Source organism: Perognathus longimembris, chromosome 4, assembly GCF_023159225.1.
Source record: "Perognathus longimembris pacificus isolate PPM17 chromosome 4, ASM2315922v1, whole genome shotgun sequence".
NCBI lineage: Eukaryota > Metazoa > Chordata > Mammalia > Rodentia > Heteromyidae > Perognathus > Perognathus longimembris.
The window spans coordinates 40,170,860-40,185,146 of NC_063164.1; the positions used below are offsets into that span (position 1 = coordinate 40,170,860).

General features: G+C 35.9%; 1 protein-coding gene across 1 annotated transcript in view; it reads right to left on the reverse strand.

Annotated features, from left to right (window-relative positions):
- Positions 1–5,765: 5,765 nt before the first annotated feature.
- Positions 5,766–14,287, reverse strand: part of Itgav (integrin subunit alpha V) — a 102,190-nt gene continuing 93,668 nt past the window's right edge. The window contains exons 25-30 of the mRNA XM_048345128.1: positions 14,084–14,242; positions 12,747–12,857; positions 10,084–10,197; positions 9,872–9,979; positions 9,027–9,149; positions 5,766–8,280 (exon numbers count right to left, since the gene is read on the reverse strand). Coding sequence (XP_048201085.1) covers positions 8,185–8,280; positions 9,027–9,149; positions 9,872–9,979; positions 10,084–10,197; positions 12,747–12,857; positions 14,084–14,242 — 711 coding nt within the window. The 3' untranslated portion in view covers positions 5,766–8,184. The remainder of the gene's footprint in view (positions 8,281–9,026; positions 9,150–9,871; positions 9,980–10,083; positions 10,198–12,746; positions 12,858–14,083; positions 14,243–14,287) is intronic.

Below are 14,287 nucleotides of genomic sequence, written 5' to 3' on the forward strand. Positions count from 1 at the left end.
TAAGAGTGTCTCTGCTTGGTACATATCCATTCTCCTAATCTTAGCTACTCACCCTGAATTCATTTTTAATCAATATGATGGGAATCAAAATAGTAGTTATAATATCTGTTGTTATATAAATTATTTACAACAAAGATATATCACCAAAGTCAATGCAGCATTTATTACAGGACAGCTACAAGTGTTGCCTTGCCATCTCTTACAATGAATGCAACAGTTACTTCTTGCTACAGGTGATTGAATTTTGTTTTACTCAGGCTGCTTGCAAATGGCTCCCTAACAGCTTGCCTGATTAATGACGTATCACCACTGTAAGGTTGGAAAATGTTTTAAAATTAACCTGGGAAAAGAAATACACTGCTATACGTTTTCTTCTTAAACTAATGAAGTGCTGGATAATGTGATTGATATTTGACAAGGACTTGTTTTAAACATGTGCCTTGATTGTCATGTTTATGTGTTCTCTCCAAAAACCACAACAAACTTTAAATGGAGAAGTTACTCCTGTGATTGGACAGAACTTTGAACAGTGTTCTAAATGATTTAGTATGCATTACTTCATTTGATCCAAGTATCTAGTAAGTGGGCCAGGACACAAAAGGCTCTGCTGTTTTATAATTCTCATATTCAGAATAAGAACTTGTACTGTTACCATATCTGAGTGGCTTGAGGTGCCAGTAGTGGTCAGCATAGGAGCAGCTGTTTCATTTGCTGGTTCAAATGTCAGTTCTAATGTAGGTGATGTTAAGAGGGTGACAAATGGTTACTTGTGTAATCTGGGCATTGTACCATGGAACGTAGCACAAAGTACTTCCTAGGTGCCAGTAATGCTCTAGCTCTCTGTCCATTTTGTTTTGGTAGAATTATGCCATGCTTTTTGTTTTGTTTTTCCCTACTTCAGCCTAATTTCCAAAAGGTTTTAAAGCTTAATTTTATTATCTCTGTATTTCATTTATAAAAACAGGTTTTGTTGTGGAGGAAACAACTTGTTTTGTTCTTTTCACATTTCATATAGCTTTTCTTAAATTTAATTTTGTCAAGGTGATGTATAGAGGGGCTAAAGTTACATAAGTAGTGAGTGCATTTCTTGTCAAACTTGTTACCTCCTCCCTTTTCTCTCACCTTCCCTCCTCCCCAACACCCCACTCCAGTTGTACAGTTCGTTTACAACATATTGTCTTTAAGTATCACTGTTGTGTTGGTTCACCTTTTACCCTTTGTCTCACCATTTTGATGTTTCCCCTCTCTTCCCGAATTCAAATAAATGTAAATACAATACCCAGGGTACCTTTGTTTAGGCTTAAAGTGTTGTTCCTGATTGTCCCATTTCCCAAAAGTAATTATTCAAATACTGTAATAAATGTATAACCTAATTTGTTTTTCAAAGTATATGCTGCCTCTTGGGAACTTCTGAACTTGCTTATGCCCAGGCATTCAGGAAGCAGTACTGAAAATAGTATCTTCTCCTGTATCATGTCCACCAGGCCTCTCAACGTCCATGAACTTTATGATCAAAAATGCTTTTTAAAGCAAACTACACGTGTGTGCATGCACACACACACACATTACCTTTTTTTCAGTGGCCTGTACAATCCTTTATTTGCGCTATTCACATGTCCCCTCTCTCACTGTGTGAGGTATCTTCAGGCTTACATTTATTGTTTGGGCCTTGGCATCTTTTTCTTCCATTTGTTGTTGTTGTTTTTATCAGTCATGGGGCTTGAACTAAGGGCCTGGGCACTGTCCATGAACCTTTTTACTCAAGGCTAGAACTCTACCTCTTTGAGGCACAGTGCCACTTCTGGTTTTCTGGTGGCTAAATGGAGATAAAAGTCTCACAGACTTTCCTGCCCAGGCTCAAAAATCAAGAATAACTAAATTTCAGGGAAGAAATACTAACAAATATCATGCTGATAATAAAAGTTACCTTCCATGGTAACATTTACTCGATTGCTTTTTTTAATTACATAAATTCAACTACCCATTTAATTTAGGTGTATATATTTTATTTCAAAATTTAATGGTGGTACATCCCGATAATCTCAGCATTTGAGAGGCTAAGGTAGGTTCATCACAAATTCTAAGCCAGTGTTGGCAACATAATGAGTTTGAGGCTAGTCTGGTTTATATGTACAGATTTTGTCTTGAAAAGGCCAAACTTTGAAAAATATCAAACAATAATGACAACAAACAGAAACTTTGAATAAAACACAACAAAAATAGCCTTGAAAAAAGGACAATCTCTTAGATGAAATTACTTAATAATTCACCAGTCTATTACATGAAGCTATTACCATTTTCTTTAAGCAAATGTTTTATCTATATCATTCTTCATTTTATCTGTATCATTCTTAAAAATCATGAATTATATATATTTTACCACCTTATATTAATAACATTTTGTGACTATTAAAACATAAAACTTAAGTATTTATGGAGTTCCTTGGACTCTCTAAGTTATATGTTGTATTTAAATCATGCTTAATATTTGTCTCTTCTCAAATATTTACACAGAACATATTCTTTCCTTTCTGTTTTAAAGGATTTTTAAAATTTTATTGTAAAGGTGTGTACAGTGGGATTACAGTTATGTAAATCAGGCAATGAGTACATTTTTTGGGTTTTGTTTTTGTTTTATTTTGGCCAGTCCTGGGGCTTGGACTCAGGGCCTAAGCACTGTCCCTGCGCTTCTTTTTTTTGTTCAAGGCTAGCACTCTGCCACTTGAGCCACAGTGCCACTTCTGGCCATTTTCTGTATATGTGGTGCTGGGGAATCGAACCCAGGGCCTCATGTATATGAGGCAGGCACTCTTGCCACTAGGCCATATCCCCAGCCCATTTGAGTACATTTTTTAACAGTGTCACCCCCTCAATCATTCTCTCCATTTTTCCCCTCACAACTTCCCTTCCCCAAAGTTGTATAATTCATTTCCAACTTGTGTCTAGTAGGTTTTGCTGCTGAATTGATTCACCCTTTGTACCATCATTTCTGTGCTTCCCACTTCCTTCCCAAATCAGATAAACTTATATACAAGACAAAGGGTAAAGAAATCAAATCATTTCCTTGGTTGCTCCTTATTAGTATTTGAGTTTGAATTCAGGCACTCTACCATCTCAGCCATGCCAGGAGCCATTTTTGTTTTGGTTATTTTTTAAACAGTCTTGCATTTGTGCCCAAGACTTCCTGGACTTTAATTCATTTACATTTATGCTGCCCATACAGGTGAGTTGACAGGTACTCTCTGCACTGAACCAGCTTCACTAACTGCCATGGTTCTTCTAAACTTTTTGCCACACTCTCGAGCTCCTCCTCTGAGTTGCTAGTATTAAAGCATTAACCAGGGCACTCAGTCAGTACAGACTTTCCACATAAAAGCATTTCCTTTATCTGAAATACTTTGGAACAGAATATTTTCAGATCTCAGAACTTTTTAGATTTTGGAATATCAGACCTTCCTGAATAAGCATCCTGACATTGAGCAATGACCTCATCCTCAGAAAATTTTCTTTCTTAACTTTCTAGTAAAGGATGTCCAATCTTTATTAAAACTGCTGATACACAAAAACAAAACAAGTGTGTGTGAGTGTGTGTGAGTGTGTGTATGTGTGTGTGTGTGTGTGTATGTATGTTTCCCAGTCCTGGAGCTTGGTCTCAGGACCTGGGCTCTGTCTCTGAGCTAGCACTCTACTATGTGAGCCACAGCACCACTTTGGGCTTTTTCTGTTTATGTGATACTGAGGAATCGAACTCAGGGCTTCATGCATGCTAGGCAAGCACTCTACCACTAAGCTACATTTACAGCCTAAATGTGTATTTTTTTTTAAAGCAATCTGTAAGTTGAGTTCTGGGTAATGGCATTTAGAAAGAATTTATTTAGAAATAAAAGGACTCGGTTGGGCACAGTGATGCATGTGTATAATCCCAGCACTAAGCAGGAAGAAGCTGGAGTATGAAAAGGATAACATTGCTGCACAGTGATACTGTGTTTCAAACAAGCAAACAAACAACCACCACACACAGAAATTGAAAGAAAAAAAATTAAACCCAGAAACTAAAGGATTCTTACATTTTGGCCAAATACATATTGACCTTTCAAAGAATGCATTTTATTATTTTTATTAGCGTAAATTTTTGTATTGTGATTTCATCATGATCTCCTGATACATGAATATGGAGTGCTTCAATCATATTTACCTCTCTTCATGTACCCAGTTTTCCAAGGATATGTTTGAACATTAAGTCCTTTTTGCCTCTTGGCTTCCTTTCTTCCAATGACTAATGCTCTTAAGAGCTTGGAGTATTACAGAGTATGTCACCGCATTGAGGTCACCCTGGTGGTGCATGACTGCTGGCTCATGTAACTGAAAAATGAAATCAAATGTCCTTGAAGGGAAAGAGAAGTCCACGCGCAAACATGGCACCATAGCTCAAGTTTATTGAACAGTCACAAGTTACATGTTGGAAACAAGGCAGAACACTATAAGAGCTTTCACTAACTCAAACCAAGTTAGCAAATGACAGATTTGAGAATACTTTATGTCTTACCCAATGTGGGTAATCACAAGAAGAGCTAAACAAAGATGAGCATTTTCTGTGTTACTAAGGCAGTAAATTAATTTGATATACACAGCTCTCATGTGACCTTAAGATACTTCAAAGTTTTAAGTACCTGTAAGGAATAGTTCATCTCCATCCTGAAATAAAATACAGAATGGTCCCTTCCAAAGTGAGTAATATCACTGGCATAACAACAACAGAATCACTCTTTCCCAGTAATAAGAGCATGAATAAATCTCTACTTAGATTAGGCTTACTAAATTAATGATGATTTTGCATTATCTAGGTTTGGTTACATTGTTATATTGCACTTGAGAACAATGACAACAAAAATCAGATTCAGTACCTTTTTCAAGAAATTCATTCCACATAAGAAATTACAGTAAAACCAAGTATGCACTATACATTGCACGGCCAGAGGTTCATTGTTCAAATGAGCCAACACCAAGTTAAAAGAGACACTTTCCCAAGCAGTGAGTATTAAGTTATTTCATTTAACTTTTTGGATCCCATACTCAATTTTCAAATTCTGTTTTATTTAACTTATCAAATTACTACATGGACAAGTTAAGGGTTCAAATAAGGTGGAATGGAATGAGACAATGGCCACACACCAGAGTTCAATGATCAGTCTCTTCTCCGTAAGGCCCACAGTACATTCTGAATACAGAAACTTATACATTCTGTGATACTTGACTTTTCTTATACATTTCTCCCTTTGAGTCTTAATTAACTATCAGAACTCTTTCATACCTCTCTTAGAGTACTCAGAAAAGTACTAATTATGAATTCTTGAACTTTTTCTTTATATAAGTATAAACATTGTATTTAGGAGGATTAACTATGAATCGCTAGTGCAGGTAGAATTGGGATGATAATATTTTGACTTAACTGTTTTACCTTTCAGAATTGAAACAGAATTTAAGAGATTAATTTACCAGAATTTGTGACCCTCATACAAATATCTGTCAAAATTTCAACTCTGAAATAAATTCTCTATGTAAGACACAAATATCAATATTTTTCACCTCTGTTCAATTCATTTGATATCCTATAGCTCATTCAAATATTTTTTTTGCCAGTCCTGGGGCTTGAACTCAGGGCCTGAGCACTGTCCCTGGCTTCTTTTTGCTCAAGGCTAGCTCTACCACTTCAGCCACAGCACCACTTCTGGCTTTTTCTACATATATATGGTGCTGAGGAATCAAACCCAGGGCTTCATGTATGCGAGGCAAACACTCTACCAGTAGGCCATATTCCCAGCCCCTCATTCAAATTTTTATATACTAAACTGGACTATGAGAATTTTATACTTTAGGAGGAATATTAATTCTCAACAACTTACAAATACAATGGTACTTTAAAGCGTTTGAAGATTTATATTGATTTCATAGAACTATTTTCTGTTATTTTTTCCAATATATACTACTTCGGGGTTAAAAAGAACTCAATGCTTTCTTTAGAAAACAGATTTTCAAATTATAATCTGCATTTTAGTAGATACATATTTTCATTTTTTGAAAGAATATCCATACTATTGCTTAAAAGAAAACATCATGCAGTCAATTTAAAGCATCATGTTAATTTTCATTTCTAGCGTCCTATCTATCTAATAGAAAACTATTCCTTGAGAAATACTAATTCTTCTGTGAAAGTGACTATATACACATTTACTTCTCAGGAATGATGGCTATTAAGTGGTGAAACAGGTAAGATAAAAGTTGTTACAGATCAAATTAGTGACTAGTGGTAGGAAATACTTAATCCAAGGACAAACATTAATTTTTTCTTAAAATAACTTAAACTATTGGCAACAAAAATATTTATGCATATGGCTAAACACCTCCAAGTCACTAATAACTTCAATGCTCCAAGACCCCATACATTTTTAAATTCATTGATTAAATACAGAATCTTGTCTATATTCTAACTTGCATAACTTACCTAAAAGGTACTTCAATTTTATGCATATCTTCTCCTGACAGCTCAGTCATTTATGCATGGAATGATACCACAAGATATGGTGAGATAAATTCCAATTATAGAAAAATAGTCAATTATTTAAGAGAAATATTTATCATTGCCTAATGAGGACAGCAATTAGCAAGCCATTAAGATTCTCAATTCCCTAGAGCAAAGCATGACATAATTGCATAAAAATAGGTATACTTGTGAGTTATCCCTAGGCCTTAGAGAACTGCAAATAAATCCCATTTCCTTCCCCAGAAGATTTGTCACCACACAAGTATTTAAAACTATAACTCACTACCTATGCTGCTTTTTATTAAAAACCCCAGAAACATAATTTATGTTAACAAACATAAGAAAGCTTAAAAAGTTTTCAATACCAAGAACTGCTTATATAAATACTTTGTAGCACTGAAGACAAGTGTTGCACTTTACCTTGGTTAAACTGAGGTACTATTCATGAGTAGCACCAGGCTATTGCTAGAAGAAAATCAGCGAGCTACCTTATGAGTTTTCACTCCAAGTATTTCTCATGGGACAAAAGTAGGAATCCAGGTTCCTCAACATTATAAAGATGATCTTGACCCCCTTCTCAGTTTGGGACTTTTAAGGAAAAACACATCTGTAGGAGGATAATAAATTAAGAACAACTAAAATCTGCATTCCATCTAAGAATGAACTATTGATAAGTAGATATATCTGAAAACTACAAAGCTCGAGTCATATTATAAATAGCCAGATGAAAACAAGGGGATAGATGTACTTTGAAAATCATTCCAATTCCATATGGCTTTAAACATCATTATATTAGCTGAAATTAACCCATTATACAAAAGAGGGACTTTTGATTGTAGATTAATTTTTAGTATAAGTTGGCTTAAAGAATTCGATAAACAACTTAAGCTATACAAGAGTATAATAAACTAGATTAGCAATTAAATATAAATAAAATTTAATAGCACGTACCTGAATATCATATTCAAATATTGTACCATTTTTATTATAGGAAACAATTTTTGTCTCAATGCTGGCGATTGAACCTAGGACCCTGAACATAGTAGGCATGTGTTGTACCACTGAGCTATAAGCCCTAGTAACAGACTTTGATGGTATCATGCACTAAAAAAAAAAAAAAAAAGTCCTACCATACCAATGGTATTAAAATCCATGTTTGTGTAGTTATAAAATCATAAGTTGCGTGAAAATTCATCTGTAGTGCAATATGTAAGAGAGTTCACTACCTGTACAAAACTGTGCAGGGTAAAGTCTAAATGTGGATTGCTCTAAAACTACAATTGTTTTAAAATAATAACAATGAACAGCAAAAACCCAACATACTAAAACAGAAGAGGTAATGTAGAAGGTACTATTTCATGTAAAGTAGTAACTCAAGCACTATGTACATGAATGAGATTCATCAGTTGAAATTTCATTATTTAAATACCTCAATACACAAGTCACTGGATTAAATGTATGTCTGAACTTATTTGTAAAGAGAAGATTGACAAATATTGCTTTCAATTTTGTAGTTAGACTGAGGCCAATGGGTTCCATCAGCAATGTCATCTTGAGATTTCACTTTTCATGAAGGAAATTCAAACCTATAGTCAAGTTGGTCATTCCCATAAGTAATGATATAGCATAACTTAAAATCACAGTTAAGTTTCCGAGTTTCCTTCACCATTTTCATGAGGTTGAAGTTGTTCCCTTTCTTGCTCTTCTTGGGGTGGCCGAACACGTTTAAAAAAGCCCATCTATCAGTGGGAAAAAGCAACATTACTGTCACATGAGTATAAACTACAACAAATAATTTCTGAATGAATGCATAATCACTATACCAATAAAATTCAAATGGCACTTTGTATGTGATTTCTCTTCCCTCAAACATTAAACTAATATCCATCATATATCACACTAAATGTTTTTCTTCCTTTTCTTGTCTTTTTTTTTCTTTTTTTTTTGGTGAGTCATGGGGCTTGAAGTCAGGACCTGGACCCTGTCCTTGAGCCTCTTTGTGCTCACAAGTTGCACAATACCACTTCTGGCTTTTTTGGGTCATTTATTGGAGATAAGAGTCTCAAGGGGACTTTTCTGCCTGGGCTGGCTCCAAACCGTGATACTCAGATCTCAGCCTCCTGAGTAGTTAGGATTATAGGCATGAGCCACTGGTGCTGGGCTCATTTTCTGTTACCATTCTTTTTTTTTTTTTTTTTTTTTTTTGGCCAGTCCTGGGCCTTGGACTCAGGGCCTGAGCACTGTCCCTGGCTTCCTTTTGCTCAAGGCTAGCATTCTGCCACTTGAGCCACAGCGCCACTTCTGGCCGTTTTCTGTATATGTGGTGCTGGGGAATCGAACCCAGGGCCTCATGTATACGAGGCAAGCTCTCTTGCCACTAGGCCATATCCCCAGCCCCTCTGTTACCATTCTTGTTGCTTCTCTTTCGTCCCCTTTTCTTTTATGTCCCCATTCCCTTCTCCCTCTCTCCAAGCACATTACTTACCCTGTACATTACAAATACCAAAATGGCCAGTAACAACAATCCTGCTAGAACTGCTAAAATGATCACCCACACAGGCACAGGCATGGGTGCTGGCTGAATGCCCCAGGTAATATTAGTGGTGACCTGTTAGGGAAAAACATTTTTAGCTTCAAAAATAGTCAGCAAGTACTAATATCTACAAAATTTTATTTTAGTGGTATTCCCATTTTACTTTTTCATTAGAGTAACTAAGCAGTTGCATGTTTGGTATCACTAACAGAGATATACCTATACAAAACTTGCAACAACAGGTTAATTTCTGATTATAACCAATATGGTTTTTAAATAATCTAATTCAGTTTATGTTGGCTGATCCCATTTCAAGTCCTTAAAGGTTTTCAAAAATACCTTCACTTGTTACAATCAATGGCCACTTTACTTAACTTGTGGGGAGAAAATATCCTAAGACAGTATTCTACACATAATTTAGTACATAGTTTGAAACAAAAAAGTGCTCGTCCATAGGAGTAGGTACTACAATAAAAGAGCCAGATTTAACATCCTAGGATAAGAGTAAAGTAATACTATTAAAAAGGCTATAATCATCTCAACACCTTATTGCTTTTTCTTTTACTTAGCATACATTAATAGCACAAGGGAGTCTCACTGTGACAATTCTGCCAATGTCTGCTGTATGCTCTGAACAAGTTCACCTCCTCTATTCTATTCTAAATTCCCTCCCTCCCCCACCACTTTAAATCATTAGAACAGTTAAGCTGCTGTTTTTTTAAACAAAATAGAAAGAGCTAAAGAAAACCATTTGTACTGAGTGCATTTTTCCCCATTCCTTCAAATCAATCACTTACTAATGTCGAGTTAGAGATATCCTCAATCAGAAGATTCTTATAAGGAAACTCTATGACACTGAATGAAGCAGATGACTTCAGAGAATACGAATGGTTCTGGTTTTCCTTCTGTATGGAAATAACAATGAGATTGGATCCCAGAGGGCAGGCCATTTTCATTGCTTTGAAAAACCAAAAGAAAAATGTGCTGAATGTTGGCTCCATCCACTTACATTCATAAAGGTCTCAGTCCACAGGAGTGACTTCACATACAGGATTGCACTCTTCCCCCGGTCCAGTCTCCCAACCTGGCAGACGATCTGCAAGCACTGCGCAACTCCACAACCCTGCAAACACCAACTATTTACTCACAAGAAAACATCACTCTCTCAACCCTTACACTGTGACATCATGCATCTTATTTTGCTCATTTTATGTGAAGGGCATAGAGCAACTATCTAGTTTCTTCTGTCTTGTACAAATGATGCTTAAAATGAATGAGCTATAATTGCTAAGGCTGAGATTTTCTTTACAGATGGATGGGTTTTCATATGATTTATTATGAGAGAATAAAATGTGTAACAGTGAAAGATTCATTTCAATGGCTAGAACTCAACATTCTTTAGGAAAACCCTGAATGTGTCCAAAAGAGCAATATATATCTTCAGCACCTTTGTGGATGAATATGGAAAACACACTAACTGAAAGAAGCCAGATGCAATAGACCTCATATTGTATGATTCTGTGCACATAAGCAGTGTCTAGAATAAGCGAATCGGTAGAACTGCATAGAATATCAGAACTGAAAGCATGTTAGTAGTGACCAGAGGCTGGTGGTTGAGGAGAATAAGTTGTAACTGTTTAATGGGGATAGTATTTTTTTTGGAAGTGATAATGTTTTGTAATTATAATGGGAATGGTGAATATACTAAAAAACACTACCTAATATACTTCAAAAAGTTTAAAATAATGAATTATATGCAACTTTTATATCCATTTTTTTAAAGAAGAGAATTCTAAAAAGATAAAAGTTCAGGATCAAAAGTGGAGTGGTGGAGACAAGGTAAGAGCACAGCAGAAGCAAAGTTTTACTTCCCATGGGTGGGTCATGGCTGTCCCTGTTAAAGCTCAACATGTAAGGACCCCAGAACAAGATCAATAAAAGACACATGGGTAAAAACCATTTCAAAAAAAGGAGGGGCAATTTTCAAAGCCTGGTGGCAGAAAATGCCTGTGGCTATTGGTTCAATAAACAACAAGGCATGTACTGGGGGAAGTAGAATGTGGAGACCTGCTGTAAGTTTAGAGGTGAGAAGGCCCTATTGTGTGTACTGAGCTGGGATTTGAGTTAGGATTTGTTTAAATTAGGTAGCAAGGCCCTATATGGTCCCTGGCCTGACCTGTATGTCAAAGAATCAGAATGTTTTCTACGCAGCAAATAAACTCTAGTGTCCATCAAGGCAGAAATTCAGAGACCAAATAGGGATTTGACAAAAGTCAAGTTAGAGAACAACCTAGCCTACATTAAGTTGTGGCAACATATTAGAGCTGGTGAAAAAGGTCCATCTGGGCCCTTTTGAAAGTAGATTTTGATAAAGTTTGCTTAAATCTAGGATGAGACTAAAAGAGCAATAGGGAAGGAGACAGAGACAGAAGATGCAGGTTTTGGAAAGAGAATGGAGTTGAGAGTTAATAATGTAGATCATTATGGAAAGAGAAATTGCAAAAACTCAAGTGTATTTTCAGAGTTAAGTTTGAAATTTCCTATTAGCCATTGAAAAAGGAGTTCTACTAGGCAGTTAGACATTAGAGTCCGGAGGCTAGAGTTCAGTACAAAGGCTCATAACAGATATACAAACCATGTCATTTGTGCCAGGCCTGGATTTAAAGCTATGAGACTCAATAATAGCATAGAGTACAGTATGTCTAAGAGGATTTGCTAAGATGATGGTAATCATGAAAATGCCATGTCTAATCAGCTTCCTGTGTCAAGTTGAACACATCCACATTGGCTGGTAGGGACAATAGTGGATAGCACAGATCTACTAAATGAATGTGAGTAGAAGCATAAAAGAAACCTAAAGTTGATCCCAGGAATATTCCAGAGATAACAATTTGGAAATGGAGACTAAGAAGGGGCCAATGGTAGAAAGCAGAGAAATAAAGATGAAAGTCATCAGGTGGTTACAGTGGATAAGGGTAAAGAAGGACCACACAATTTGGTGGTGTAAAAGAACTCATGTTTGCTTCTGAATATAAACAGAGATGTTAATTTTCAAAAAGCTAAATGACAAGCTCCTTTCAAAAACAATCACTGTGTAATCTGAGTCAACAAAAGTTAAGCAGAACACTAATTATTCTTCTATATATTTCATTAATGGTTCTTCTATATGTTTTTGAGCCATCTGCAACACAGTGAGATCAAGAAAGAGGTCATTTAAAAGGACAATCAAGAACATAAATTTGAACTTCAAATATTTTGTCTATGACAGATAACTTAAAAATGTGAATGAGGGGCTGGGGATATAGCCTAGTGGCAAGAGTGCCTGCCTCGGTATACCCGAGGCCCTAGGTTCGATTCCCCAGCACCACATATACAGAAAACGGCCAGAAGCGGCGCTGTGGCTCAAGTGGCAGAGTGCTAGCCTTGAGCGGGAAGAAGCCAGGGACAGTGCTTAGGCCCTGAGTCCAAGGCCCAGGACTGGCCAAAAAAAAAAAAAAAAAAATGTGAATGAATTTGACTAGGAAAAAAAGGAAAGTAAAAAGACTGAGTGGTATAAAAATATGTAATGTTCTTTCAGCATTCTGTTGTTATTTTTGAAATGTCCTTTGGCATCAGTCTCATAATCACATATTTTTAAATGTCTATACAGCACGCACTTCAAATAGCACTTACCAAAGTGTGAATGTCTCCACTGAGGGTGAGATCCCGCTTAGTGATGACATGGTTCCAGTCACCTTGCCCAGCAATGGTGTCATTCTTTTCAGGTGTTTGCAAAGAGGAGATCTGGATGACATTGGAAGTGGTGGAAAACAATAACAGAAAATATTTTATATTGATAGGATGACATATAGTCTTACATATGACTGGTAAATGGTATATGAATATTTGATATGACAAATTCACCACTTTATATTTGGTGAATGGTAAGAATAGATAGTAAAGACTAGAGTCCTGAATATGCTCCTTCAAAGATATTCTCTCTGTCATTATATTCTCCCACTGCACTGCTAGAAGAAAAATGGATGTAAACACATGAAATACCCTGAAGTCACACAATACAAACATGATGAGTATTGATTATGAGTGTATTTTTATTTTGTTTTCTTTATTTAGATCTTATCATTCAATAGCTTCTTATGAAAATGTATAATAGGATGCAGATGTCCTTATTCAAAAGTATATATAATTCTACAAAACAGCATTTCTTATGCTGAAGACAGAAATCTCAACAGCATAACAGCTTTAATACATGATCAGATGTGTGATAGACCAAAAAGCAATGCAATTTAGTACAAACTGAGTCCTAAAAATATCTCTCAGACGCTAAACATTCACACAGTGAGTCTGAAGAAGGATATTCTCAGGAGAGGATCACAAGGGCTCAATAGCTATGTACGTAAGATCATATAAAATGAATCTTATCAAAATAAACTCCAGAAATGGAAACAAGAGGTTTTTTTTATTGTACTGTTGGTGGTTCTTTTTATTTATTTATTTTTGGTTCTTCTTTTCTATTTTATCCCTTTTGTCACTGTTTTGGATTTCTGTACCCTTTGTCTTCTATGTAAATTCATCTGATTGGGGGAGGGAAAGAGGAAGCACCAAGGGTGAACTAATTCAGCAGTGATACAAACTAGACACAGTTGGAAGGGGAGGGGAGTCCAGACGGGGGAAAAACTGGCAAAAAAAAAAAAAAATGAGGGAAGGGGTCACACTGTTCAAAAAGAAAAGTCCTCATTGTCTGACTTACGTAACTGTAACCCCTCTGTATATCACCTTTACAATAAAAATTTTTTAAATATTATTAACACTTCACAAATATTCAGGACTTCACAGAATTTATTCTTACCCATAATATATAAATCTAATTCTGAATTTACTGGTTATAAACTAAAATGTTTTTTCAGAGTCTGAATTTAAATTGTTTCATTTCAGGTATTTCATTGCTACGTTTAATAAGAAAGCAATAAGAGGTTGTCATATTGAAGAGCAGCCATTAAGTGCACTACCTTGATTTTCAAAGGGTTGATCTCCATATCTGAAGTACAGTTCATCGGCCCATCAATGTCATAATGAAGGATGTACAATAAAGTGTTATTATTGTATTTGTATGGCCACTGGAGATTCAGCATGGCCTTGCTGAATGAACTCGGACCATTGTTTCTCAGCTAATAAAGAAGAGAAAATGTAAATAGTTTGGGCAAAAATCTACT